General features: G+C 39.2%; 2 protein-coding genes across 10 annotated transcripts in view; both read left to right on the top strand.

Moving 5' to 3' along the window:
• Nucleotides 1–17,066, top strand: part of MARK1 (microtubule affinity regulating kinase 1) — a 56,840-nt gene extending 39,774 nt beyond the window's left edge. For 5 of the 9 annotated variants that reach the window (XM_064414127.1, XM_064414130.1, XM_064414123.1 and 2 more), the window contains 9 exons: nt 1,373–1,472; nt 2,100–2,212; nt 3,434–3,587; nt 4,665–4,858; nt 7,469–7,569; nt 9,710–9,868; nt 10,671–10,925; nt 13,388–13,432; nt 15,490–17,066. In XM_064414127.1, the coding sequence (XP_064270197.1) occupies nt 1,373–1,472; nt 2,100–2,212; nt 3,434–3,587; nt 4,665–4,858; nt 7,469–7,569; nt 9,710–9,868; nt 10,671–10,925; nt 13,388–13,432; nt 15,490–15,844 (1,476 nt within the window). In that variant the 3' untranslated portion in view covers nt 15,845–17,066. The remainder of the gene's footprint in view (nt 1–1,372; nt 1,473–2,099; nt 2,213–3,433; nt 3,588–4,664; nt 4,859–7,468; nt 7,570–9,709; nt 9,869–10,670; nt 10,926–13,387; nt 13,433–15,489) is intronic. The other 4 variants (XM_064414128.1, XM_064414124.1, XM_064414126.1 and 1 more) reach the window with 3 other exon arrangements.
• A 2,975-nt stretch (nt 17,067–20,041) lies between these two features.
• Nucleotides 20,042–24,592, top strand: C3H1orf115 (chromosome 3 C1orf115 homolog). Its single transcript, XM_064414132.1, has 2 exons — nt 20,042–20,715; nt 23,066–24,592. The coding sequence occupies exons 1-2, from the start codon at nt 20,428–20,430 to the stop codon at nt 23,183–23,185; spliced, it is 408 nt and encodes a 135-aa protein (XP_064270202.1). The 5' UTR covers nt 20,042–20,427; the 3' UTR covers nt 23,186–24,592.
• The last annotated feature ends 5 nt before the right edge of the window (nt 24,593–24,597 follow it).

Here is a 24,597-nt window from a genome sequence, read left to right as displayed (position 1 = left end):
GATCCACCTACTGAAGACACATGAAAAACTGTTAGTGGGGATTATCAGGCTTGCTGGTTAATTCAAGAAGGATAAAGAAAGGGGGTAGAATTCGAGCAGTGATTTCTGTCATCCACTTCATCATGCTTAAACTTCAGATTTATTTAACGGTATCTTTACAAAAATATGATTGCAGAGAATGCATAGTACTCTTTGGGGAGTCTCTCCTGTTCCTGCAAGGCTACAAATACATAACCCAAGTCTGTTGTCAAGTAGACTCATGCTCTGTATGTCAGAAATACAATATAGCAGTATGTGTTCACCATCCCTCCCTCTTTATCCCCTCAAAAGCCAAAAAATCAATTCCATGATAGAACAAATCTTTAAGTGTTATTGTCAGCAAAATGTTAATTGGCACAAAGTTCTGTATTGTTCTTGTAAGGGTACAGCTACTGGGGTCTGTAATTTGGCAGCAGCACTACATATAAAGAATTTGGTTATATCATTGGAAAATTGAGTCTTTGGCTCTTTTTGAGAAATAACTTAATTCAGTGTTTGCAAGGCAGATTTCGAGCCTGTGGGAAACTTGATTTGCTGGCACTTGTTTTGTTCTTGTGTCCATGTGGTGAGCAGTATTAGCATCTGTGTCTGAAGAGACACGTGTGCCTGTTGCTGTAGGAGGGAAAATTATTTTAGCTATTTAAAGATGAATATGCTCTTAAGGGAAAATTGTGATGGTTAGGGATTCCAGATAATCAATCTTCAAGGCCTACAAAAAGATCCAGGCCAGAACAGAAGGAAATTTTGCAAAGAAGGCTGGAGAAATTTTTGAAGTAAGTAACTGCATGTTGTAGAGAGAGTTAAGAGGCATTTGTCCCTCCAGCCAAACTTGGAAACATATTTAGGTCAAGTGCAGTGAGAAGATCCGTAGGAAAAAATGACCAGTTGGCATCATAATCTTGAAACTAATGACTGTAGGAAGCATCAGCACATTCCTGAATTATACCTTAGTTTCTAAACACTTCCTTTGCTGTTATTCAAAGGAGCTCTTTATCATGATAGAGCTGGTACTGCATTAGCAACTTAGGATGTTAACCAAGAGGAGCACAAGGAAGTGAAGGAACAAAATGAAAGATTTTGTTTTCCAGGTTTTTTTTCTGATATTTTAGGCAGGTTGATTGTATAGGAAATAGTAAATAGGAGGAATGAACTTATGGGAACATAAGGATGTGAAAGATAAAAGAAAAATAAGATGTGAGGAGAAAATGTATGAGGGAAAGAGCAGCATTCAGACTATTATGAACTTTAAATTGCTTTTTATCAGACAAGCTAGCACAAGTGTAACGGGGTATGGTAAAGGGCATGTTGGCCTAAAGCTCTTTTATTTTCTTAGCAAATCATGAAGGATCGGTGGATGAATGTTGGCCATGAAGAAGAAGAACTAAAGCCATATACTGAGCCTGAACCAGATTTCAATGACACCAAAAGAATAGGTAAGACTTTCAGAAGGATGTTGCATCTGGTGTCCACAGGCAGTTTTATCTTGGAAGGCAAACTAAACTCTTACAAATTTGACCTACAATCTCATTATACAAGTAAAATGCATTCTTATTATTTAAGTGAGAAATTCCATTACAATGGCCTCCTTATAACTACTGTTGTGACTTCACTGAGCTGTCAGCAATCTACAAGCATAGTAAAAGACAAATAAGAGTACAGAATTCAACAGACTTGAAGGAGACATTTTCTTATGAGGGCAACACTACTTGCCTGCTGTGGTTAGAAAAAGTTACTGTTTTGGCTCAGTAGCTATTCATAGTTTCTATTTGCCAGTGCTTTATTTGTTGTTGAATAACAATGAATGTTGTATAAATTAGTTAAGAGTTGTGTAATATATAGTTGGGAGTTTTCAAGGTGAAAATAACAAGAAAGAGAGGAGCTAGTAGCATTTTCTATTTTTGCACAGCAAAAAAAAACTCAGTGTAATAACAAGTAACTAAGGTTCAAATCAACCTTAGTTACTTGTAAATTCCAAGGCTGTTTTTCTATTTTCACTGCTCTTAAGTTATCAGTATACCCAAACACATTCAGCTGATATATCTGGCTCTTTTTACTTTTAGACATTATGGTCACAATGGGTTTTTCAAGAGAAGAAATCCATGAATCTTTAGTAAACCAAAAGTACGATGAAGTCATGGCCACTTACCTGCTTCTAGGTAGAAAACCACCTGAAGTAAGTGCTGTTTACGTTTTCTTGTTTGGCCTTTACATGTTGCTGGATTGAATGATGTTTTTTTAATTATTTTGTAACTTTTTTTTGTGATTGATAACTTATGAATGTCTTTCCCTTTTCATATGCTCTTGGATAACTTGCTGGTTCCCAGATGAAGAAATAAATTAAATCCTCCAGTATGTTTATGTTTGCTTGTAAATGTGTTAAATTGCTTTTTTTTTAAAGCTGGCTGTTAATCTGAAGTGCCATGACTTCTAAGTGCTGAGCTTTCTTCTTGCCATGTGTGTTTTCAGTTAAAATCTGAAATAGTTAATAGCAATTATTTTTCTGGCTACTCAGATGTGACATCCATTATTTCTCAGAAATTTGCTCATCCTTTCTCACTCATATACTGTTTTATAATATATTGAATGTTTCAATAAGTTATTGCATTGTAGTAATTAATAAATTTGTGGCAGAAAATCTTGTGATTGTTTTGGAACTAGAAGGATCTGTATGTCTTTTGGGACCACATGGATTTTTCAAGAAATCAGAGACCAAGGCTTTCTTTTTGAAGGATTTTTTTTTTCCTGCTGCTTCGTTGGCCTTCCTTCAGTTCCAAGAAAGTATAGATCTGATCTGTGCATCCTTGAGTGCATTTTCTCACATTTCTGAGCCAGAATTCCCTTCTGATGGCAGAGCATGGAGGGAATCTGTCTAAAAACATTTTGGCTCAATTTGCTTAGAAGAGGATATTTGTCTTTTCCTCTGCTTTTACATATAACTTACACTTCTTAAAGACGAACAAATCAGTGGCTGAGATACACACCTTACAAAGATGTTTTGAAAGCCATAAAGGATCCTTTAGTCCGTACTTGCTTTTTTAGTCCTTCTGACTCAATCCAGTGCATTTTAAAATTGTTCTGGAGCTATGAATGTTCTTAGGATTAAAAATAAAATTTAAAAAGGCAGGGAAAGCCATTCTATGGTTTTAGTTTTAAAATGGCACCGTATTTGTTTCTGTCAGGATTCTCCTAATTTTGTTTTGAATTTTCATAAACTATGTAGGTTTAGCTATGTGTTTTTAAAGCACATTAAACACAGATTAAGTGATAAAATTAATCTTGAAGAATATTCAAGTCTGGATACAATGTTAAATTTTAAATAATTGCTTTATAATGCTATAGAAGTACCAGTAGTGTTGAATTTCGTTTATGCTTTGAAAACCTGTTTTCCTTGTAGTTTGAAGCAGGTGATTCCTTGTCCAGCAGCAACTTGGGTCAAAGGTCTCGCCCCAGCAGTGACCTCAACAACAGCTCGGTGCAATCCCCCGCCCACCTGAAGGTCCAGCGGAGCATCTCCACCAACCAGAAACAGCGGCGGTTCAGCGACCACGGTGGGGATGGCATTCCAACAAGTGAAGTTACAGACATGGCTTAGTGGGAATAGGCAGGGTTTTGTGAGCCTGGCAGGGCCCCCACTCTGTGCATTTGTTGTGTAGCTCATCGTGATGTGTGTCTGTTTGAAGGTTTCCATGGTAAATCTGGATCCGGGCACCTCGCAGGTTTAGTTCTTTGGACTTGTTACTTGGTTGACTCATTAAATGAGCCACTGAGGGTGTTTTGTGTTTAGGAACTAATGGCAGCTATTGCTCTGGATAACCCCAAGGGCAGCAGACCAATTATTTTATCGTTATCACATTTATCACATCGTTATCACATTTGGCTGTGAGGCCAAATTGTTTGCTTCCAAGAGACAACAAATTTATCAAGTATTCAGGAAACATTTTCAGGTGAAAATGCTTCTATCAAATAAGAATACATATTTAAAACATTAACTGAAAGATGATTTTTTTCCTCAGTTGGCAAATTGCTATAAATATTTCTAAAATGTTTTGCCCTTTTCTCTGCCTAATTTACATTACTGTTTTCTTCGTTTTGTTAGCCGATATGGTTTTATTTCAAAGGAAGGTAGTAGTCTGCTGATGGATGAGTTTTCCCAAAACATTTTAAAGAACGATGAGGGGAAAAGAATTGTGATATTTTTCAACTATAAACATGCTTGAAAACGAAGTAGGCCTAGGGTTTTCAGGGGAAAATAATATTTCATAGTATTTAGAGGAAAAGGTATACAGTAAAAAGTACTAAAAATTTTTTGAAAAATATAATTTAATTCCTTTTTTCATAATAATGTACAAATTGCATAGATTTAAAATGAAAATTAAAATGCACTTGTAGGTTTTACATATTGATGTGAAATGGGAAGTAATTCTGAACAGCAAATTGGAAGTGAAGAGAGAGTGGGTAAAAAGAACACAGGCTTGGTTTAATAGGTTGGTCTGTGTGCCGAGTTTGCTGTCAGAGTTGTTCAAATGCTTTTATTTGGACTTGTGGAATTATATTTAAACTACTTTGGCCAAGAAAAATGCAGTGATTATTTTTAGGTATTTATTAATTCTATTTTTATCTGGCAGTTGGCCCCTCGATTCCTCCTGCTGTGTCATACACGAAAAGGTCTCAGGCAAACAGTGTGGAGAGTGAGCAGAAAGAGGACTGGGATAAGGATGTCTCACGCAAACTTGGCAGCACTACAGTGGGATCCAAAGGAGAGATGGCTGCAAGTCCACTTGTGGGTCCAGAAAGAAAGAAGTCAAGTGCAGTTACCAGTGTGAGTTTGGTGTGCTTTTGGCTTGTTATATTTATTTTTCCCTATTTAAACAAAATGTGTAGCACAAGATTACTATAGACATAACGGGTACTGAATAAGCCACTAAGTCTGTTTCTGGTAACTTTTACTGGCAGACGGAAATAGCCTACAGTAGATGCCTTTTAAAATAAACCTTTCCATTCCCCCCCACCTTTACTTTTTCTAACTCTAATATAACAGTAAGCATGAGAATGTCTGCACTTGGGCAAACTTCAGTTTCTGTCAAGAAAAACACTGGATATTTAAGAAAGAACATAAGAATGGAGCCAATATGGAGTGCTCTTTTTCTGGTTTCTAATGCTTGTCTATCTACAAGGAAATCAAGGGACTTCTGATTCAGAGGTTTCATTATTGATTGATTGATAAATCCTACATAATATCTCTCATGAACTTTCTCTGTGAATTTGGCTGTTTGGTTCTCTGAAACCATTTAATTTTGGACTTCAGAAATGGAGTGAGATGAGGGGGAACAACCCACTTGTTCCCTGGTGCATGTGTCTGCTAATATGATTTACAACCTGGCTGTTGTATTAAGGAACTGAACTAGCAAATTATTAATTTCTTAATGCTTCTGTTACAATAATCACAGTTCTGTAGACTGCAATCATATTACTGCCTCAAACACCTTTGTTCCAAATTCGAGAGTCTGTCTCTTCTACTGTGAAAGCATCTACTTTGCCTTTTGGTAATTCATGTGCAGTAGGATTGATACTTAGGATTCAAAGTGAAAAAATACGGCATGGTGTTTAAACAGCTACTTAGGAGCAGGAGTTCATGTGAGGAGAAAAAAATATGCATGAATTATGATTTCAGATTCAAGTATACTTTGTACTATTTAGGAGACATGGTCTATTAAATACAAAAACTCTTGCCATTTTTTAGTACACTAGACTGGAAGCAGGAATTCTCATTATCCTTTGGGATGCAGTGTGCTCCCATCTTGGATATTCTGGAAAGATTATGTGAATTTTATTTAGGATTTTCTGAAAGCAAAATAAATGCTGAAGTTCATTTAGCTCCTAATGTTCTGCAGGCTGTGTCTGCAATACATCTGCACATGCTTTAATTTTTTTTTTAAATAGGGTTGTTGTCTCCCCACCCCAGCAAAAGTCTTTGAAATTATGGTTGTGTGGATTGCATGCACTTTGTGGATTGCAGGAACATTGAGTCTTCTAAGATTAGATTTCATATCTGAGCTTTTCCGAAATGTCTTGTCCCAAAGCTGTGTGGCATGTGTGGTACAAGCTGATATGTCACAAGCATTTCTCAGCTTTGTGAGAGCTAATTAAATGGAGTATTTTTGCTGTGAAGAATGAGAAATTGATTTACTTGCTAATGGCAACTTCAATATTTGTGCATTTTTAACTTTGTTACTGTATTGGGGACTTTGAAAGACTTTGTGATGGGCATGATTAGGGAGTATTACTGTCTGATATTACAACAGTAGTTCAAGGTTTAGCAGCTTACACAGATAGTGAATATTTTTGTTTAAAACTCAAACATTTAAAGTGAAAAATCTAATTTAATGTGGATAATTTTAAAATATTTTTGTAACTTTGGAGGTAACATGATGTTACCTTCAGAAAGGCAGAATTTCTTGAAAACATATTTACGACCTTTCAGTCATATTTATGTAACTCAGGAGAGTTTAATTTCAGAAACAGTTATTGCAGTTGTTAATCTTCCTTACAATTTGGCCTTAAAACAGTTTATTAAGTGGTCTCTGTGGGGTCATATTAGTGCTGAAAAACTGTAGGTGAGAGAGACCTAAGCATAGTAAATCTTGCAGAGTTCATTATGTCCTACAGTACCTGAGTCTAGGGTATTTGAAAACTTTTGCCAGCAGGCATCAGAATGCAATGTTAGCACAGTGCAACCTCTCCCACCCCAAATTCAGTATGTAGTGCATTGAAAAGTGAGACTTGTATGTCATGTACTAAAGCTAAGCCTTCAGTAGCTAACCTGTGCTTAGTAGGGATGGAGAGTATCTTTGTGCTTATTTTAGGAAGTCTGTCCAAACTGAAATTAGTAACAGAAAGAAATGCCATCAGTATTTTTGCAACAAGCAGTGTTTGCCATGTTATCTACTTCATAATTTCTGGGTTGACTGACATAGATTGATAATATTTCCATTTTCCTCTTGAAAGCTCTTTTGACAGGGGCAACAAAAGGGACCCCTTGTTGGAAAATTATGCTGTGCAGGAAAACCTTTCAGCCAGCCATAGGTGTGTTCTCTGGGATCCCGGTTTGTTTGATCCCAGGGACAAATAATACAGGAACACAGTATGTGGAAATTGCATAACAATACTTAGTAAAGTGTGTGTCAGCAAAATTAAACTTCCTTGTGTTCTCTCAGTGTATTCTCAGTGGTGCAGTAATGAGATGGTGAATGAGGTATTGGAAAAAACAGCTGATTATATAAGTGATTTGTGTTGACAGATTGACTTAGTACATTTGAAAGCATTAATGATATAAGTGGCTGAAACACTGTTTTGATTTGCTTCTTCCAATGCTTAGATTTTCCTCCAGCATATATACAGTAGAAAGTATTTAATCTTAATTCTCTTCTAGAATAATGTGTTTTCTGGTAGTGGAATGACAAGGAGGAACACGTATGTTTGTGAACGTTCTTCAGATCGCTATTCTGCAATACAGAACGGGAAGGACAACAGGTATTGTTCAACTTTCCTTGTTTATTAGTTTGGGTACAAGAAGTGAGGCACAGAAGAAGCAGGTTGTGCGAAATAGCATTATGAATCACAGTGTGAACTACATAAAGTCCAGGTGTGTGTTTTAGTCTTCCACTGCTGCTTCTTTGTTTGCGATGAATTTTTAAGCTAAACGTATCAATTGGCCTTTGTTTCTTTTTATGGACACTTTGATTACTGAGGGTTGTCTTCCAACACAGGAAGAAGTAACTGTGCTAACATCTAATTGCTAAGTAGGCAGTTGTGCTGTGGAGAGCTTCAGATGGATTACTCTGACAGTGTAGCCTGATCCTTTTTCATTTCCCCTCTAACCACTCAAAAAGCTGAAATGGTTAAAATTTGTCAGTTGCTTTCAATATAAGTTTTTTGCCTAAATAGTATTTTCATAGTGATGGTAACCAGTTTGTATCTATTTGTGGGATGACAATGAAGCTCAGTTTAGTATGTTTTGTTAAGTAGTATTGTGTTTAACACTGCCAGTAAGTCTTTTAAAAAATCCTTTGTTCATCCTTGGTGTTCTTTAACCCCTGTATTTGAGTGAAAAATAAAATACTGGCTTTAATGGAGAGTAAAAACTGTATTTTTAAAATTTAGGTTCAAATAACAGCTCTTGCTCTGATGCTCTTCAAGCTATTCAAATACAACAGTTACTGTAAAATGAATTTAAAAACTCATAGGACAAAATAGAGTAATCTAGCAAACTAGTTTTCTTTTGTTTTCTGTCTTAATGTTTGAATTTTTTAATGATACATAAAATTTTGGAAATAAGTAGTACAGGGTTGTTCATTTACAGTAAAATTATGAGCTGTGGAACACATGAAAAACAGATGTTTAATTAAACACTTAAAATTAGTCTTCTGCTTTTTAGTGTACTTCCTTAAACCATTTTAATTTAAAATTATTGGACGGGTGCTTTCAAAAGTGTTTTCCCATAGTTTTGTGTATGATTTCAAGTATTTGAACAAAAGTAGTAACAATCCTTTTCTGAAAAAAAATCAGATAACAGATTTTTTTTGATAGACCCTTATAATAGGTATTACAATACCTTTTCGAATCTGACAAAGATATTTTTCTTTCAAGAGATTTAATACATAAATTACTGTAAAGAGAAGGGATTTTTTCCAAAGTTTTTCATTTTACAGTTGATTTTTTTCTATAGTATTGAAAGATTCTTAATCCCTGTTTCTTTCATGAGTGCAGTGAATATTGTGCTCAGTTCTTTGAGCATATTCTGAAAAATTAGGAAGAGTTTTCTTTTGAGTTATATTATTTGCCCTTCCTACAAGATGTTATGTTGCAGTTGAATTTGGATTTGGTGCAGCTGAATGTCTTGTATCATCAAATTATTCATATGAAGTCTTTACCTCTTTGCTACAGATATTTAGCTGTGGGACTCCAGTTGCTAATACATTATTAATGCAATTTCACTTATGCTTCTAGAGGCAAAGCTGTATTTTGCCTTAATTCATTTGACTTTGTTTTAAAAGTTAATGGCACAATAATTTTGCCACTGCTTTCATCTTTCTTGCCACTTAAAGAAGGAGAAATAAAAGTACTGATAGAAGGAACTGTACTTTAAAAGGGTTGACTCAGCCCAGCAGTGTCTAGAGGGCGCTGTCCAGAGGATGACAAATTGGTTCTTTAAAAACCAGTCACTTCCATGTGATAATGTGACAGCAGTTCCAATTGTTTCATGTTTTAGATGTTTGTTGTAATTGCAAATAAGGGTATTCACAAAAGGAGAGTCTGTTTAATCAATCTGTTTAAGTCTTTGTGAATTTTGTTTCCGGTATTTTTTTATTATGTCCTGGTATTCACTGTAGTCTTTCTTCATTACTTGAATAATGTGCTTTAATTGTGGGAGGAAAGAAAAGGCCTTAATGTATATAGAGAATTCATTTATGGATTAACATAATTTTCTTAGAATTTTGTATTCTTTAGCTGACTAAGGCAGCCTGGTCACCCAGTCTTCTGTTTAATTAAACAGTAGTGCTGAGTTCTAAAAGAATGAATTAGTTCTTTTCTCTCTTTTTTTGTAAGGGGTTTTACACTAACCTTTCTTTTCCTATTTGTCCATCCCTGCTGCCTTGCTACCATGGAAAAGCCTGACAGAAATGTCTGCAAGTAGCACATCCTCTGCAGGCTCTGCAGTGGCCTCTGTCTCCACACGCCCTCGGCATCAAAAGTCTATGTCTGCCTCTGGTCACCCTATCAAAGTCACGCTGCCAACCATCAAAGATGGTACTGAAGCTTACCGACCAAGGTAACAGATTGGTGGGCATTTCTTTATTTCTGTGCACTTCGGAAGTGCTCTTGTTCAGTTTGTGACAGACATCAAAGTGTTTGCAATCCAGTCAAAACTGCCACATTGCATTCTGGTTTTAAACAGGAGCTTACTCGAGTATTGTGGATATTAAATGATGATTTAAACCTGATTTTGTTCGTGGCACATGTTTGCATACAGTTAAAGAAATTCCTTGACTGCCTCCCTCTGGAGACTTCTCGAAAACTTACGTAGTTAAATTTGACTATTTTAGATGGGACTGTACAACACAGGCCACCATCAATTGAAATGAAATACTGGAATGTAAACTTCTCTGATTTGTAGGTTGCTAAGCTAGTTGTTGTCTAAAAGCACCATGCTATAGTTGTTCTTTCTATTAACTGCCTGAATACTTTAGACACTTATTTCTGTTAGGTTATGACTTAAGAAATACCCATTAAGTTTTTTGGGAGTGCATTAAGGGTATTAATGAACACATCTTTCCAGAAGAAAGCTGGGGACACTTGCAGATCTCGCTACAGACTTTCTTAACCTTTTTCCTTTTGTCCTATTATCTGTGTATACTTTTTTTTCACAGCTCTAATACTTGAGATAGAAATAATCAAGAGATATTTTCATTGTAAAATCAAACCATGTATGAATTCTAAAAGCAAATCAGTAGCACATTCAGTTGTTTAAAGGAATCAAGAGTGGGGTTTCTTTCCTGTCTTTGAGAAACAGTTGTCAAACAGGAGGGCTTTTAGCCTGGTCTTTCTTGTTATTTATGCTTCTGTTTTCCCAGCAGTGCAACTCAAAGAGTGCCTGCTGCCTCCCCATCTGCTCATAGCATTAGCACCACTACTCCAGACCGGACCCGCTTTCCCCGGGGCAGCTCCAGCCGCAGCACTTTCCACGGGGAGCAGCTGCGGGAGCGGCGCAATGCCACCTACAATGGCCCACCTGCCTCGCCCTCCCACGAGACCGGGGCGTTTGCGCACGCCAGGAGAGGGACGTCCACAGGCATCATCAGCAAGATCACCTCCAAGTTCGTTCGCAGGTTGGTACCTCCAGTTTCAAGAGAAAAAAGAATTACAAAAGCCCAACCTGTAAGCAGGACTTTAATTGCAAAGTCTTTGACAATTTCCAGTTTAACTCTGAAGTAAATATAAATTTAGTTAGACTGCTACTTGGTTTGTGTGTTCCTTCCAGAATCTGCCTTGTTTCACTTCTGTGTATATATTGTAACCATTGTTTGACCAGCTATTCTCCTTTATCTTAAAGGAGCAAGAGAATACTGGTCAAAAGGGGCTTTTACCCTGTTTCACAGCTGTGATACAATTAAAGTAAAATCAAATTCATTTGAATACTGAAGAGTGGCTTCAAAATAAGTCGTTGTTTAATGTTAACAATATTTTACTTTTTTAATTGGATGCAGTTTGTTGCAAGGGCAATATTTACAAACACTTTATTGCTGTGCTTAAAAGGAGTAAGTGTTCACAAGTTATTTCAGGTGATTCTAAAATCTGCGAATAAATGAGAAGTTAGGCACAGGCAGAAATCTGGAAGTGCAAAAATAATAGTATTTCAGTATCATACAGCCTATTTTATGTCAGCAGCTTCTTCAAGTGTAAGTTCAGGTTTCTGAAAGAAGAAAACCCACACATCCTGGGTCTGCATTCATTCCTGTGATTATGTTATCAGTAGTAATCCTGTAAGGAGAGGTGCTGAGAAAGGTTTTCAAATACACTGTTGAAGATCAAGTGACTGTTGACTTAGCAGTCACAAGAGCTTTCCCAAAAGGGGACTTAATTTTCATTTTGCCTCTTTCTACCAGTGATTTATCTATTAATTTCCCCTGGTGAGGATAGTGCATCAGTGTGTGTCTAACAAATACCTCCTATGAAGACCTAAAAAGAAAAAAAGTGTATTAATTACTTTCTTTTTCCAGAAGCCTGAACATACAAGACTGTGATCCTCATTTATTGGTATCTCCAGCACTTATATAGTTGTAAGGGGAGAATTGCTCTCTGATTTTAAAGAGCAAAAAAGTATTACAGCAAAGCTAGTCAACTGTTGTCAGTGTAGATTTCTAAATAGGAAGAAAGGTATCTTCTGTTGAGTAACTAATCAACTTCAAGAGTACAGGCTGCTTTTTTGTGTTATAGCTTCTTGTTTTTGCAAGGAATGGTATCTTGACTTTGTTTTTAAGAGTTGGACAAAAAATGTTTTATCTAAAAATATTAAAATAATATTTTCAACTATGTGTTTAGAATTAAGATACACAAATTTAGGCTATCTTAAATTTATTACTATTATAGAAGACTTCATACAATTTCCTAGTATGTTTTATAATGTTAAAAGTATCTTTTGTCATGGCCTTGCAGGGTGTCTGTTTTGTTACTGGTGTTTTGTTGGGTTTTTTTTTTGTTTGTTTTTTTTTTTAATTTGGGATGTTTAAGACTTAGTGACTGGGATTACCTGGGTGGAGGTCCAGGGGGTTATTTTTTTGCTGTTCTTTGAGTTGGATCACATAACTTTTAGCTTTTGTACTGTTCAGGAAATAATGGTTTAAAGCATACTTTTACTAGAAGGTGTCATGAAAGACTTTTTTTACTAACTTTCGACAAGGGTAAATGCCTTTTCTGGTAAGTGTATAAAATAAATGCCTAATGAGAATGCTTAGTGAATAGGGTATTGAAGTATTTTAAATCAATGGTTTATGTCAAATGATTCTTCCTTGGTGTTAGTTACTAAAGTACTAATGTTTTGAAGGTATTACATTAATCAGGTGATTGAAATTCGGTGCTAAATATTGGTACAGCAGCACTAGGAACATATCTACATAGCTTACACAATCTAGGAATTCATTTCAAGTTGCTTCATACTAAAAATACATAATATAAAACAGTTCCTTGCAAAGCACAGCGCTAATGCAACAAGTTAAAGATACACTGACTTCAATAAGATTACCAGAGAACTTGTGATTAAATGTAACAGCTGATTTGCTTAAAGTTAAGCAGATGTTGAAATAACCTTCCTGAACTGGGCTTCCAACATTTGGTCTCACAAACTCTTAGGCACATCTTATTGTTAATTGCTTGAGTGTGCTTAAGCATGGGCTTGTCTCAAAGTGCTTTCAGGGATACAAAACGCCTGACCCACAAGAGTGCGGAGTGGAGCCCCCCTGGACCACCTTGACCAACTGCTCCTCTGTGCTTGCTAGAGTTACATGTGGCCATTGCTGTGTCTGCAGTAGGTTCAGAACAACATGTTAATTTTGCTATCAGTTGGGGAAAAAAATTTACACAATTACACGTTAGAGCCAGAAACAAACTAAGGTGTCATAAAGGGAAACAAATTACAGCTATGAAAAAATTATTTTAAACAGTATTAGGCTTAACATTATTATACTGATTCTTTTTTTTTGTCAGTAGCTATTTAACATTGTTTAGGTGTAGGTTTTCTTAACTTTTATTTTTCACCTTTATCATTGAATCTCAACCTTAACTTTGTTTTGAGGGATCCAAGTGAAGGCGAAGCCAGTGGCAGAACTGACACCTCAAGGTGAGGAGTCACTATTAATACTTCACTCCTAGGTCTTTTAAATCAAGTGATTTCTTAAAGCCTTTTAAATCAGGATGTTAAAGAAGAATAGTGCTTAAATATTCTGTATTTCAAAAATGTTTTCTGTTTGGGGGGAGGGGGTCTTCTCAAGGTCCTTTTTAATCCCTCATTTCTGCTTTCTTGCGAAGTATTTAATACAAAACTTCATGTAAGCATATCCCTTTGAATAATAAAACCCCCTGTAGGAGTTAACTAATCCTTTAGATTAAAAGGATTAAAAAATCATGATTTGACTTACAAATACTTAATGGTGTTTACTTTTGGTTTCAGTGGACAGTGTCAATACTTTGTGTGTCTCTGTGTATATATGTATCTATTAAATTTTTATTATAGTTACATACTGTGCTCATTACTAAAGCTGCTGCTTGCCATAAGTAAACACCTTATAGTCCCTGAGAAATGAATGTTACTTGCTCTGAGAAATAAAGCAAGTGACATTCAGACAGAAGGGTTGGTGACTGCCAAATACTGAATTTCTGTGGCAACCACTGTACACAAATCTGTAGATGCTTTGTTAGCAACAAAACATTCTTCATATGCTCATTTTCCAGTATATCTGCTCTTTTGCCATGTTTCAGCTTTTGGTGTGCTTAAGCACAGTGCATACCTCTTTGTTTTTTTGCTTTCTAATGAACAGGCATTGTAGTTTGCATTCATTCTAAACTGGTCACTTACAGAAAGTATTGATTTAGTTTTCAAAATAGCCTATATTTAAAAAAATAAACAGCAGATTCTTACCCAGATACACTGTATATAATACACAATGCATTTATCTAAGTTAGCCCTTTTCAATTCAGAGTCTCTTAGCTGTCAAATTCTTGGTTGTGGAAAGGGAAAAGAGACTGAGTGTTCAAATTAAGTGTAAAGTTCCTTTCATTTTCTAGCTTTTTCTGCTTTTTGTCATCCTACAGTGTCTGTTTTGGGCTAAAAAAGTCATTTGAGATCTTGTCCCTGCTCTATCCCTTAATATCAATGTGGTTCTCTGGGGGTCACACAAAGTTGAATTAAAAGTGCTTATTTTGACTCCTCTCTGAATAATTATGACAGTTTATAGACTTGAAATGAGAGCACCATCTTTCCCCAGTGATGGATGGGGAGGCCTCAGCATCAGGAGTACCTGGGGCAAGAGCAGATAACAGCTGACTGTGGAATTATTTTAAAATAATTAGTGCTGGCTTTCAAAATGTTTTCTGCAACAGAACAAGTAATCTATTTGATAAGGAAGCGTCAAACTAAGAGTATTAATTGGAAATTGCTCCCTTGCAATTTTGTCCTTCATCAAATAAAATAGTTTTTCTGTATTTGTAAATTACACATCACTGTTTCTTACTTGTAAAAGCTGCTGGCCATGTACTCAAATTGTGACCAACAGGCTGTTCACAACCAAATTGCAGTCCAAAATCTGCCTCATCAGTTAAAATAAAACATGTTATTATAAGATCTTTTGACACAGAGAGAGGTCAAAAATCTAAACAAATACAAAGGGGGGCAGGGGGGGAGGCAGAAAAGAAGGGAGGGAATTGTGAACTGCAGGGTGGGATTTCTTCCTCTGCTGCTTTTACTGTATGATTTCTGCTTCAGGATTGTGTCCCTCAATTTCAGTTTTGTTGGTGTATGGCATGCTCCAGATCATGAAATCAGCAGAACTTCAGTCATGCTTTTACATAGATTCCACTTTCTTTGGAGCAGTATGGAGCAACGTGTGTCTGCTGCAGTTCCCATTGCATATGTTGTCATCAGAACTTTGTAGAGCAGGGGTTTCCAAACTTGCTTTGCTGCGTGCCACTACAGTGGCACGGTGCTGTGCTGAGCTCACGCACGCAGCATGTGGGGCAGGGCTGTTCCAGCAGTGTCCATTCCACTTCCTGAATTAGTTTGCCCATGACTCGTGGCATCTCAATGGCAGTTTAGAAACCCCTGTTCAAGAACTGTATTTCTCTTCTCTCTCTTGGCTACACTGCTCTGGTTTTGAATTTACTGTGTGTCACTTGTTCCAGGAGTGTTTCTGGAGAGCCTAAAGACAGAGAGAAGGAGGACAGCAAAGATTTGAAGCCACGCTCCTTGCGCTTCACATGGAGTATGAAGACCACGAGTTCTATGGACCCAAATGATATGATGAGAGAGATTCGGAAAGTGTTAGATGCCAATAACTGTGATTACGAACAAAAAGAGAGGTTTTTGCTCTTCTGTGTCCACGGTGATGCACGACAAGACAGCCTTGTTCAGTGGGAGATGGAAGTCTGCAAACTGCCACGATTGTCGCTCAATGGAGTTCGCTTCAAGAGAATATCTGGGACTTCTATCGCATTTAAGAACATTGCATCCAAGATAGCAAACGAGCTTAAGCTGTAAAGAGAACCTAAATTCTTTGGGATCAGGGAAGATTCATACATGATCTACACTTTGAATGTACTGGTTTCACCTAATGTGATTGGCCTGTGAAACTCCCCGTGTAGAAATTGCCCTTATTGCAATAAGGTTATACATAGTTATTCAGAATTGTAAAGTTAAATCCAGTATGACCTATATTAAATAACTGTAGCTAAAGAAGTTATGTTCACATGTACAGGTAAGTATATAGAGCATTCTGTTCATTTTATGTTCATAGAGTTGTATAATAAAAAGATGACTGCTTAAATTCAGATCTTGTATAGTTGTCTAGATTTCTGCACAGAAATGTATGTTTGATGCTTTGAGTTGGAAAAGTTCTTCCCTATCATTTACATTTTTGGTGGGTTTTATAAGTCTTACCTCTACCATGCGTTTTTTAAAAAAACTTGTGTCCTGAGTCAAATGCACAAACTAGTTTTCACAGCTGTGGCATGACCATTTTTCATTATTTAAAAATTATTCATGAGTTGAACTAAAAGTCAATGAGTAATTGGCTTTTGTTCTACATGAGACTGTTCCTGCTTATCTATGGCTCTTTGTTATTGGACAGTGTTTAGTTGAAAAAAAGAGACAAATATGTTTACAGTGTTGGCACTTACAGTTTAGAAACCTTGTTCTGCCTTTGGCCAGCTCAGAGCTGTGGGGGAACAGAAACCAGGCATAAGATTTCTATCTGCAAATTCCAGTGCTTATTCTCATGGCCCATTAACAAATGTAGCACCAAAATGGAGAACCGGAATAATTTCATTTTAATATCTTGGTGTAAAATATCACTTATTTTCTGCCTTCAGAATACTACAGATTCCATTTTATGGAAATTTATTAACATTGGGACTGTTTAATAGCACAAGATAATCTGAAGTGTTGACCAATTGTGCAAGTTAATGATACCACCTCAGGAATTAGCTTGGCTTTTGGAACATGTGCCCCCAAAGAATACATGCAATTCCACATAATATTTTACAGCTAAACATACATTGTTTATAATGATGAATTGTTGATTTATGCTTTTGTGGTTGTACAGTTTGTTCCCATGTAACCTGTTTGTGTTTAATATTTTACCAGATTTCTTGTATTTATTCCACATCATTATGCCTGTAATGTGCAGCTTTGTAATTAGGCACTTGCCTACAGAAAAGAAAAAAAAAAAAAACAGCCCCACATTTTTTTCCTTCATAATTAATGATTATAAACTATGTAAAACCACTAGTACTGGTACATTTTAATACTTGTTCTTTTGTACTGAATTAACCATAGAGGTTGGTTGTGCAATGTTATTTAATGTTGTAATTACTGTAATATCAACATATGGGCCCCATCTGCACACTCTTGTGAAGAATAGAAAGTTCATTAAGAAATCGTCACTTTAAAAAATAAAAATTAAAAAAAAAAGCTGTGGTAAACTCTGTAACCCTAAGTTAGAAAGCTGTAAGTGTAGTAAATGTGCCATTCTCTAATGGCTTCTTGACCAAGATGGACTTTACATACTGTACTGTGATGTAGCTTTCCTATGTAACAGTTATGTTCGGAAATGGACGTGTATTGTTGCCTTAGAAAAAGGGTGGTGTTTGGAAAGAAAGAACTGTAGCCCCTTTTTTTTTTTTTTCTCTGATGTTCATTGAACCAAATCTGATGCAAGTCATCTTGATTCACTGGTGCACTCTATTAAAACTTACTTGAACAGTTCTCATACTAAAATACTTGTTGTTTGCCCTTTATAAAAGCACAGTCATTACTGCAGGTAGCAAAACAGTTTAAAGGTGCACAGGCTCCACCTTCAGCATGGTGTGAAATCAGAATTAGCATTGCATGGATTCAGTGGTTCAGAAACTATCGGTGGTTTAGCATTGCTGAGAAATGGATGTCCATGAGCTTTTATAGGATTTCACAAAAAATTGGTCTGGGGAGGAGGAAGCAGTTGTGTGTCTGCTCAATTTACCCATAAATGTCTATAAATGCTCAGTTGTTCTTAAAAATACATCTGTTCTTAAAATACAACTGGAATGTAATCATGATGCTAATCTAAGGTCATGTGTGAACTTGGTCATGAAACAAAACCCTTTGCCTTTTTGGAAGGTTCAGTGGAAAAAATATAGGTCATGCTGTGAGACAGTAGATTAAATACTTAGGAGAGCTTCCCGCTTTATGGGCACTGTTTTTCCATGGCTAACTTTGGCCTAAATTGCTGCTGGTTTTCACTGCTCCATGTAACAGGAGATGTAGCAATGTTCCATAAAACACACATAGCTTTTCCAGAGGACAAAGCTGACAAATTTTAGTTCAACCTTCCCATGAAACATGGCACTGCCGAGTTAATGTTCTTATTATCAGGGCAGCTTGCAAATGGTGTTCTGTCCAGTGGCTGCCAGCAGTGTGAAACTGCCCTGATTCCTAGACCCTGTGCCCTCTTTTTGCCTTGCTGGAAGATGAGTTGTGACCCACCTCATATTTGCTATATGCTCTCCTTAGCAAATACACCTGGAGCTTCCTCAAGGACACAGTCTGAATGTAAAAGTCGTAGGTGTACACAAGTGCAGCATTTGGCTTTCCAAATTGCTGCCCCAGCAGGAGTAAGACAGGAAGATTGAAGAAAGCAGTTCTGAAAAAGTTCTCTGGTTTTATTGGCAAGCAGAGCCTTCTTAGTCTGGGATCAGTGAGACGGTGCCTACCCAACCTCAGTGCCTGGTTCTAGGCGCCCTCAACTGCTGCCTTGTGCTGGACCTGTTCTGTATCAGTTAGTCCTTTGGTAAGAGTGGGATAAGCTGCATTTCAGATCCAAATGGTCCCAACTTCCATGTGGGAGGGGACTGGTGTGGCATTTTATCAGCACAGCTTTAACTTTAGAAATATGAAAGAGTTTTTAAATGCCACATCAAACTTTCCAGCTCAAGGCAAAGACAGGGATGCCTCATATCTTCAGAGACCTCATGAATTCAATTGTAATTTGTTGCCAGCATCTCTGGGGGGTATTTGGGATGGGTGGCAGGTGAGCAATGGGGTTACTGCATGGTTCAGCTAGTCAGGGTTGGGGGGTTTTTTGCATTTCTTGCTTTGAGGTATACCAACATTTCCAAAACTAGTGCATCCCTTTTCACACAGTCCAGTTTAAAAACATTAAAATGTATATAAATCAGTGAAAATACAATAAACAGTCATTCCTGGTCCTCTGAATGAATGACACTGCTGGGGAACCAAGTGGGGTCATTATGCCATATGTTAATGGATGATGCTAAAATTCCATGAACTGTTTAGACATGAGGTTTTGGTATCTGGTGTCATACACCTGAGGGTACCTTGGACCTATTCATCTCGGAACATGTTATGATTCCCCTGCCACCATGCAAATGGAGACCTAAATCTCATCTGAGAGATGTATTCTGTGAGATTTTTGATAGTTAAATTCTGGAAAGGGAAGCAAACTTGCAAGATACAAACCAAGTCTGTGGGGAAAGGCCTGCCTCTCTTGGGAAGATAGGGAAATATTACCTACCTCAGAGCTTCTCATTTACTGGGATAGAGCACTTCTGTAGTGGCAGTCCTGAGACTTAGCTCACATCTTCCACCTTTCAGGGACATGGCCCCACTTTACACAGCTGTTCTTTACACAGCTTTCTGGAGCTGTGAAGGTGGTAAATCACCATCCTTGAGGCAGATAAGACTGTGAAGTGCAAGATTTACTTTCTGAATGTTACATGCGCATCTTGGGGAGATTGCAGGTTCAAGGATTTGTTCCTTAGTAAGAAAAATCCAGGGGAAAGGTTTAGTCTGTCCTCGTGTTGCATCTAATTGTCCAAAGCCTTCATATGCATATCAAGTGTTGATAAATACACCAACTGGTTTAATAAATTGTATCTATCCTCCCTGTACAATTTTGTATTTCTTGATGTGCCCTAGCTGAGGAACACCGCTTAGGAGAGGCAGTTGTTACACTGCAGCACCCCAGCCGCGGAGGTGGGGCTATGGCAGCCTCCCCAGCATCTGGACAAAGCTACTGAGAAACTTCGCCACTTTCCCCTTGGCCAGGGGTAGCCGAACCCAGCCCAGGACGAAGAAGAGGCTGTTCACCCGTGGCTTTAGTAGGAACACCTATAACTGAGGGATGGGAGGAGCTTGGCCTTTTTCTCTAACGGGGAAAGACCGTGACCCTGGAGCGGTGCTGCCGTGGGCCGGGGCAGTGCGTGCGGTGCCACGGAAGGATCTTCCGAGGGTCTCGCCGGCCCTCGCGGCGCCGAGGCCGAAGCAGCCCGGGCGCGATACGGGGCTGTGCCGCCCCGTCAGCGTTCACCTGCCCCCGCTGAGTTGACAGGCTCCAATCCCGGGCTCCCGCAGCAGCTCCCGACTTGCCGCACCAGAGCGGCGGCAGGGCCAGGGTCCTCAGCCGGGGGCACCGTTAGCCCTCGCCCGCCTGTCCCTGGCCGGGGCGCCTCTTCCCGCGGCCGTCCCGCCCCGGGGAGGGGGCAGCGGCCGCCTCCGGCCACACCTGTGGCGCAGCGGCAGAGGAAGCGCCCGGGGTCGGCGCAGACGGGTCGGCGCCCTAAGGCACCATGACGGTGGGTGCGCGGCTGGGCGCCAAGGTGCGGGGCAGGTTCTCCCGCCGCGGGGCCGGCGACGACCAGGTCTCCATCCTGCCCGGCGAGGAGGAGGCGGCGGCGGCGGCGGGGGACGGGCGCGGCGCGGGGGCCCCGCGGCCGGCGGCGCTGCAGGAGGAGGGGGAGGGAGCTGGGTGCAGGAAGGTTCGCTTCGCCGTCCTGCCCGGCTCCTACGAGCCGCTGCGCCCGCCGCGGGCTCCCGGCAAGAGGCCCTACGGGAAGCGCCTGAAGAAGTACGGAAAGGTGAGGACACTGCGCGCCCGGGACAGACGGAGCGGGGACCCTTGAGCCGGCGACCCTCAGTATGGGGACCCCCGGCACGGGATCTGCGGTGCGGAGAGGGCAGCGGGGCCTCGGCTCCGACAGCTCCGCGGGGCCCTCGGAATGGACCTTATCCGGCAGGCATTTCAGAGGCAGCGCCCGGCTCCGAGGTGGGGTCAGGGCTTGCTCTGGACCTGCCCGGGAAGGAGCCGGTGCTGCTGTGGGGGCCGGACACCGACCGTCGCCTGGATCAAAGAGCACAAAATCTGTCTGTTCGAAGTGAAAATGACACTAAGCTGATCCATGTGACGGGTGCTTTGCCTCGCTTGGTTCTGCGTTCCTCGGCGTCATAATTTTAAAACCATTCCTTAAAACTTCCAGTTAATTGGCCTGCATTTTTTTCCACTGGAAGTGCCCGAAAGAAACGGTAAACAGCCCTGCGGGACATTCCTTGGTGACCCTTAGAAATCACTGCTGTGAGTTACAGGGGAAAAAAAAAAAAAAAAAACCAAACAAACCAGCTTGTTCTTCATCTGTAACAACAATTTTGGATCAAAATTGTTCTTTTGCTTTCCTGTGTGGGAAGTCACAAGTCCTACAGTCTGGTGGTTTGGTTTTCCTCCCACCGGAAGATGGGTGCCTTTGGTTACAAAACTGCCATGTGGAAGAATTCCATTGTTTTTCTTTTGTTCATGTCACTTAAGTACATCTCAGGTATGTCTTGGATGTTCATAGCAAAAAATAGTGTTAGGAGGAGAAACCTTTCTGTTGTCAGGAATCCTTTCCTGCTGCTGAGATTACAGATGTCAATATGAGACGCGACTTTCTACTGCATTCTAATAAAAAAAACCCCATTATTTTGGTAAAGATATGCTTGCTATGTCTGACATGCAAAAAATGCCATTAGCCTGGGAAAGTTACTTTTGAAATTCAGTTTAGAGATGTCAGCATTGTCAGGAACTGCCTCTCAAATCCTACTGTTTCATGAAGAAATTAACAGAATATTTCATTATTTTGTGATGAATTTGATTCTTTCAGTTTCCAGCACTGTTTTCCAGGTCCCATGCTGTAGGAAGCTGTCTCAAGCCTGTAGGCCTGATCTGTAGGGTGCAGATTTGTGAGAATAGTTGCAGCAGGTCATCACTTTGCTGGTGGTGCTGTTGCTGTTGGCTTTTAATGGTGTTTAGAGCACAGACCAGTTCTTGGGCACTGTGTATTCCCTTTTGTGTTGGTCAGATGACGTTCCCACAGGGAAGGGTTGCCAGTTGGGCTCTGGCATAAAGAACAACTCATGAAAGAAAGGTGAGGTCTGGGTAAGCAAAGGGCAGGAAGGGGGAATGAAGACTCCAGTGTGATATAGTGAGGCAGGGGCAGATGTGGAAAGGGCCCTTCATCTCCTCCAGCCTCAGGATCTGCCCCCGAGCTCAAGCCACCTTTTTATTTTGGCATCTTAACTCCTTTCGAGTAAGTTTCCATGGGAGTAAAACCAGCAAAGTTCACCTGTGTAGTAGCATCATGACAGCTGAAGGTTTTTATGTGCCAGAACCTCTGTAATCCAGCTTTAAGAAATCATAAGAATACTGGATTTCACTGATTTAAAAACACTTACTTGGATTAGGTTTTTTCCACGTTACAAGAGGTCATTTTAATCTAGTCCTACATAAACATAAGGAGTTACTAACAATTAATTCTGATATTCCTCCAAATCTGACTACATTATATTAATTCTCCAATTGAGAGCAGCCACATGAGCAAAAACTATCAAAAATGAAATTAAAATTAGATTAAGGTTTTCAGTTAAACAATCCATGACAAGTTTGTCTCGTAGTGCAGTACATAGATGAGTTCCTGAATGTGTACTGATGTGGACCAAAACTTTCTTATTTTGACCAAAAAAATCACATTTTGACAAAAAAAACAGTGACATTTCCATAAAAAGTATTCTCAGTGATTGCTGCCTTCTTGTTCAGCTCCAGTTTTAGCACATTATGAACTTCTAGGAATTGCTAACATAGTTAGAACATGTAATGTGGGAATTATGTACTTCTACAAACTAGGGTAAATTAAAATTAATTTTATTCTTGAATAGAATCACATGTAAAAGCCTGGCTTCCTGTGGAGGCTGCATCCGTTCAGTTGAACTATACCCTGTGGGTGTGTATGCCTATATAAAAATAGATGGTAAAATGTTTTTCCACTCTCCAGCCCTCGTTAGCTGTGGGAGAATTTCATTTTCTGGGGCCGTGATTTTGGCTGTCGGAATGATTTTATGTGAAGGTATTTTCTTTCACCTTGTCTTTTTTTTATCCCTTTTTCTCATTTCTCTCCCCAGAATGTTGGGAAGGTTCTGCAGAAAGGTTGTCACTACTTGGTGGTCGGCCTGCAAGGATTAGCAGCAGCCTATTCTGCTCCCTTTGGAGTGTCAGCACATGTGGCATCCTTCGTCCGCTAGCGCCGCTCCCTGTGCCCCACGGAAGAGGACATGAGGCCTTTGCTGCTTTCTCAGGATTAAATTTGAGACCTGGATCTGAAAAACCTCTTGGACCAACAGCCCTGAGCCCCTGCACCAGGCCCTTTCCAAGACTGAGAGCTCTTCTCTGAAAAAAATTCCGGTGCTCTGTAAAATCAGATTGGGTCAAAAAAATGTAAGGATGAGAAAATAATCTTTGAATAATTGAACTTAAGTTTGTTTTCAGGAATGAGTTGGTTTTCCAGAGCTTCCTGCTGTGTGGAAGGGAGCCAAGGATGGATGGAAAAGCAAGTAGATGAGGGAGAGAGAAATGAAGGAAAACAGAGGATGGCAGAGCAGCTGGAGAGGTGGAGATGAGTTTGGGTAGTGAGAGGAATTGTCAAAGCAGTGGAGGAAACAGATAATAGAGGATTAGGAAAAGATAGTCTTGGTTTTCTGAGATTCTGAGTTCGTTGTGTTTTTTTATCTGAGAGGGTTAAGATTATGAGTGTACTTAAAAATGTACTTGGACATAAATGGAATGTGGCCTGAGACACGGAGAGCTTTGCTGCTTCATGGTTGTTAATTTCAAACCCTGGACATAATGAGCCTTTAAATAATCATGAGAAAGATGTAAAAATACAGAAAGAAAATGAGGGGTGTGTTTGTGATTTTGCAGCATTAAAGGCTCACTGTGAGATTAACATTTTAAATTCTTCCTCTGCTACTATGAAATCTGCATATATTTGTTTACTGGGAATGGAATTTATATGTGATGTACTTGATTCTGGAAGCTGGGGCATTTTACACCTAATTCTGTGGTGTTCACCAGGGGAAAAACAATTGATTGCCAGCTGCATCTGAGAAAAAAAAAAATACATACAGGCTTTGGTATAAGAATGTACAGATGTGATGTATGAGAATGGGGCCAAATAACCTGCCAGCTCTATCATAATTTCTGAACCTGGAAGCTGTAAGCAGATGATGTCAATATCAGATGGCTCAGCTCAATGCTGCAGATGCAGCAGCTTCCATGTCACACCTCCAGGGACATAAGTCGTATGTTGATGACACAGGAAGAAGGTGGTTTATGGGCCTTAAAATTTTTGTGGGTTTTGTTTGTTTCTATCAGTCTTTTGTGGTAGTCGTAAATTACTTCCCTGCTAGTACTTTCTCTGTATTATATATCTTTCTAGTTTTGATGGTGTTTTTGTAATCAAGGAGTTGACTTAACTGGAAAAAAAATGCTGTTCACTTGCTTTCTTTGCCTTTTCAGAACAAAGGAGTTAGTATGTCTTGGCAAACCACACTGTATTTCTTTTAAATGTAGCAAATTAATCAGATGAGAGGGGTGGGGCGGGGTGTTATGCTCTTTTCTAACTGGACTGTAAATAAATGCCACAAGATCCATGTCT

The sequence above is a fragment of the Passer domesticus genome, chromosome 3 (assembly GCF_036417665.1).
Source record: "Passer domesticus isolate bPasDom1 chromosome 3, bPasDom1.hap1, whole genome shotgun sequence".
Lineage (NCBI taxonomy): Eukaryota > Metazoa > Chordata > Aves > Passeriformes > Passeridae > Passer > Passer domesticus.
The sequence above is the reverse complement of the archived record's forward strand: the minus strand, read 5'-3'. Positions and strand labels throughout refer to the sequence as shown.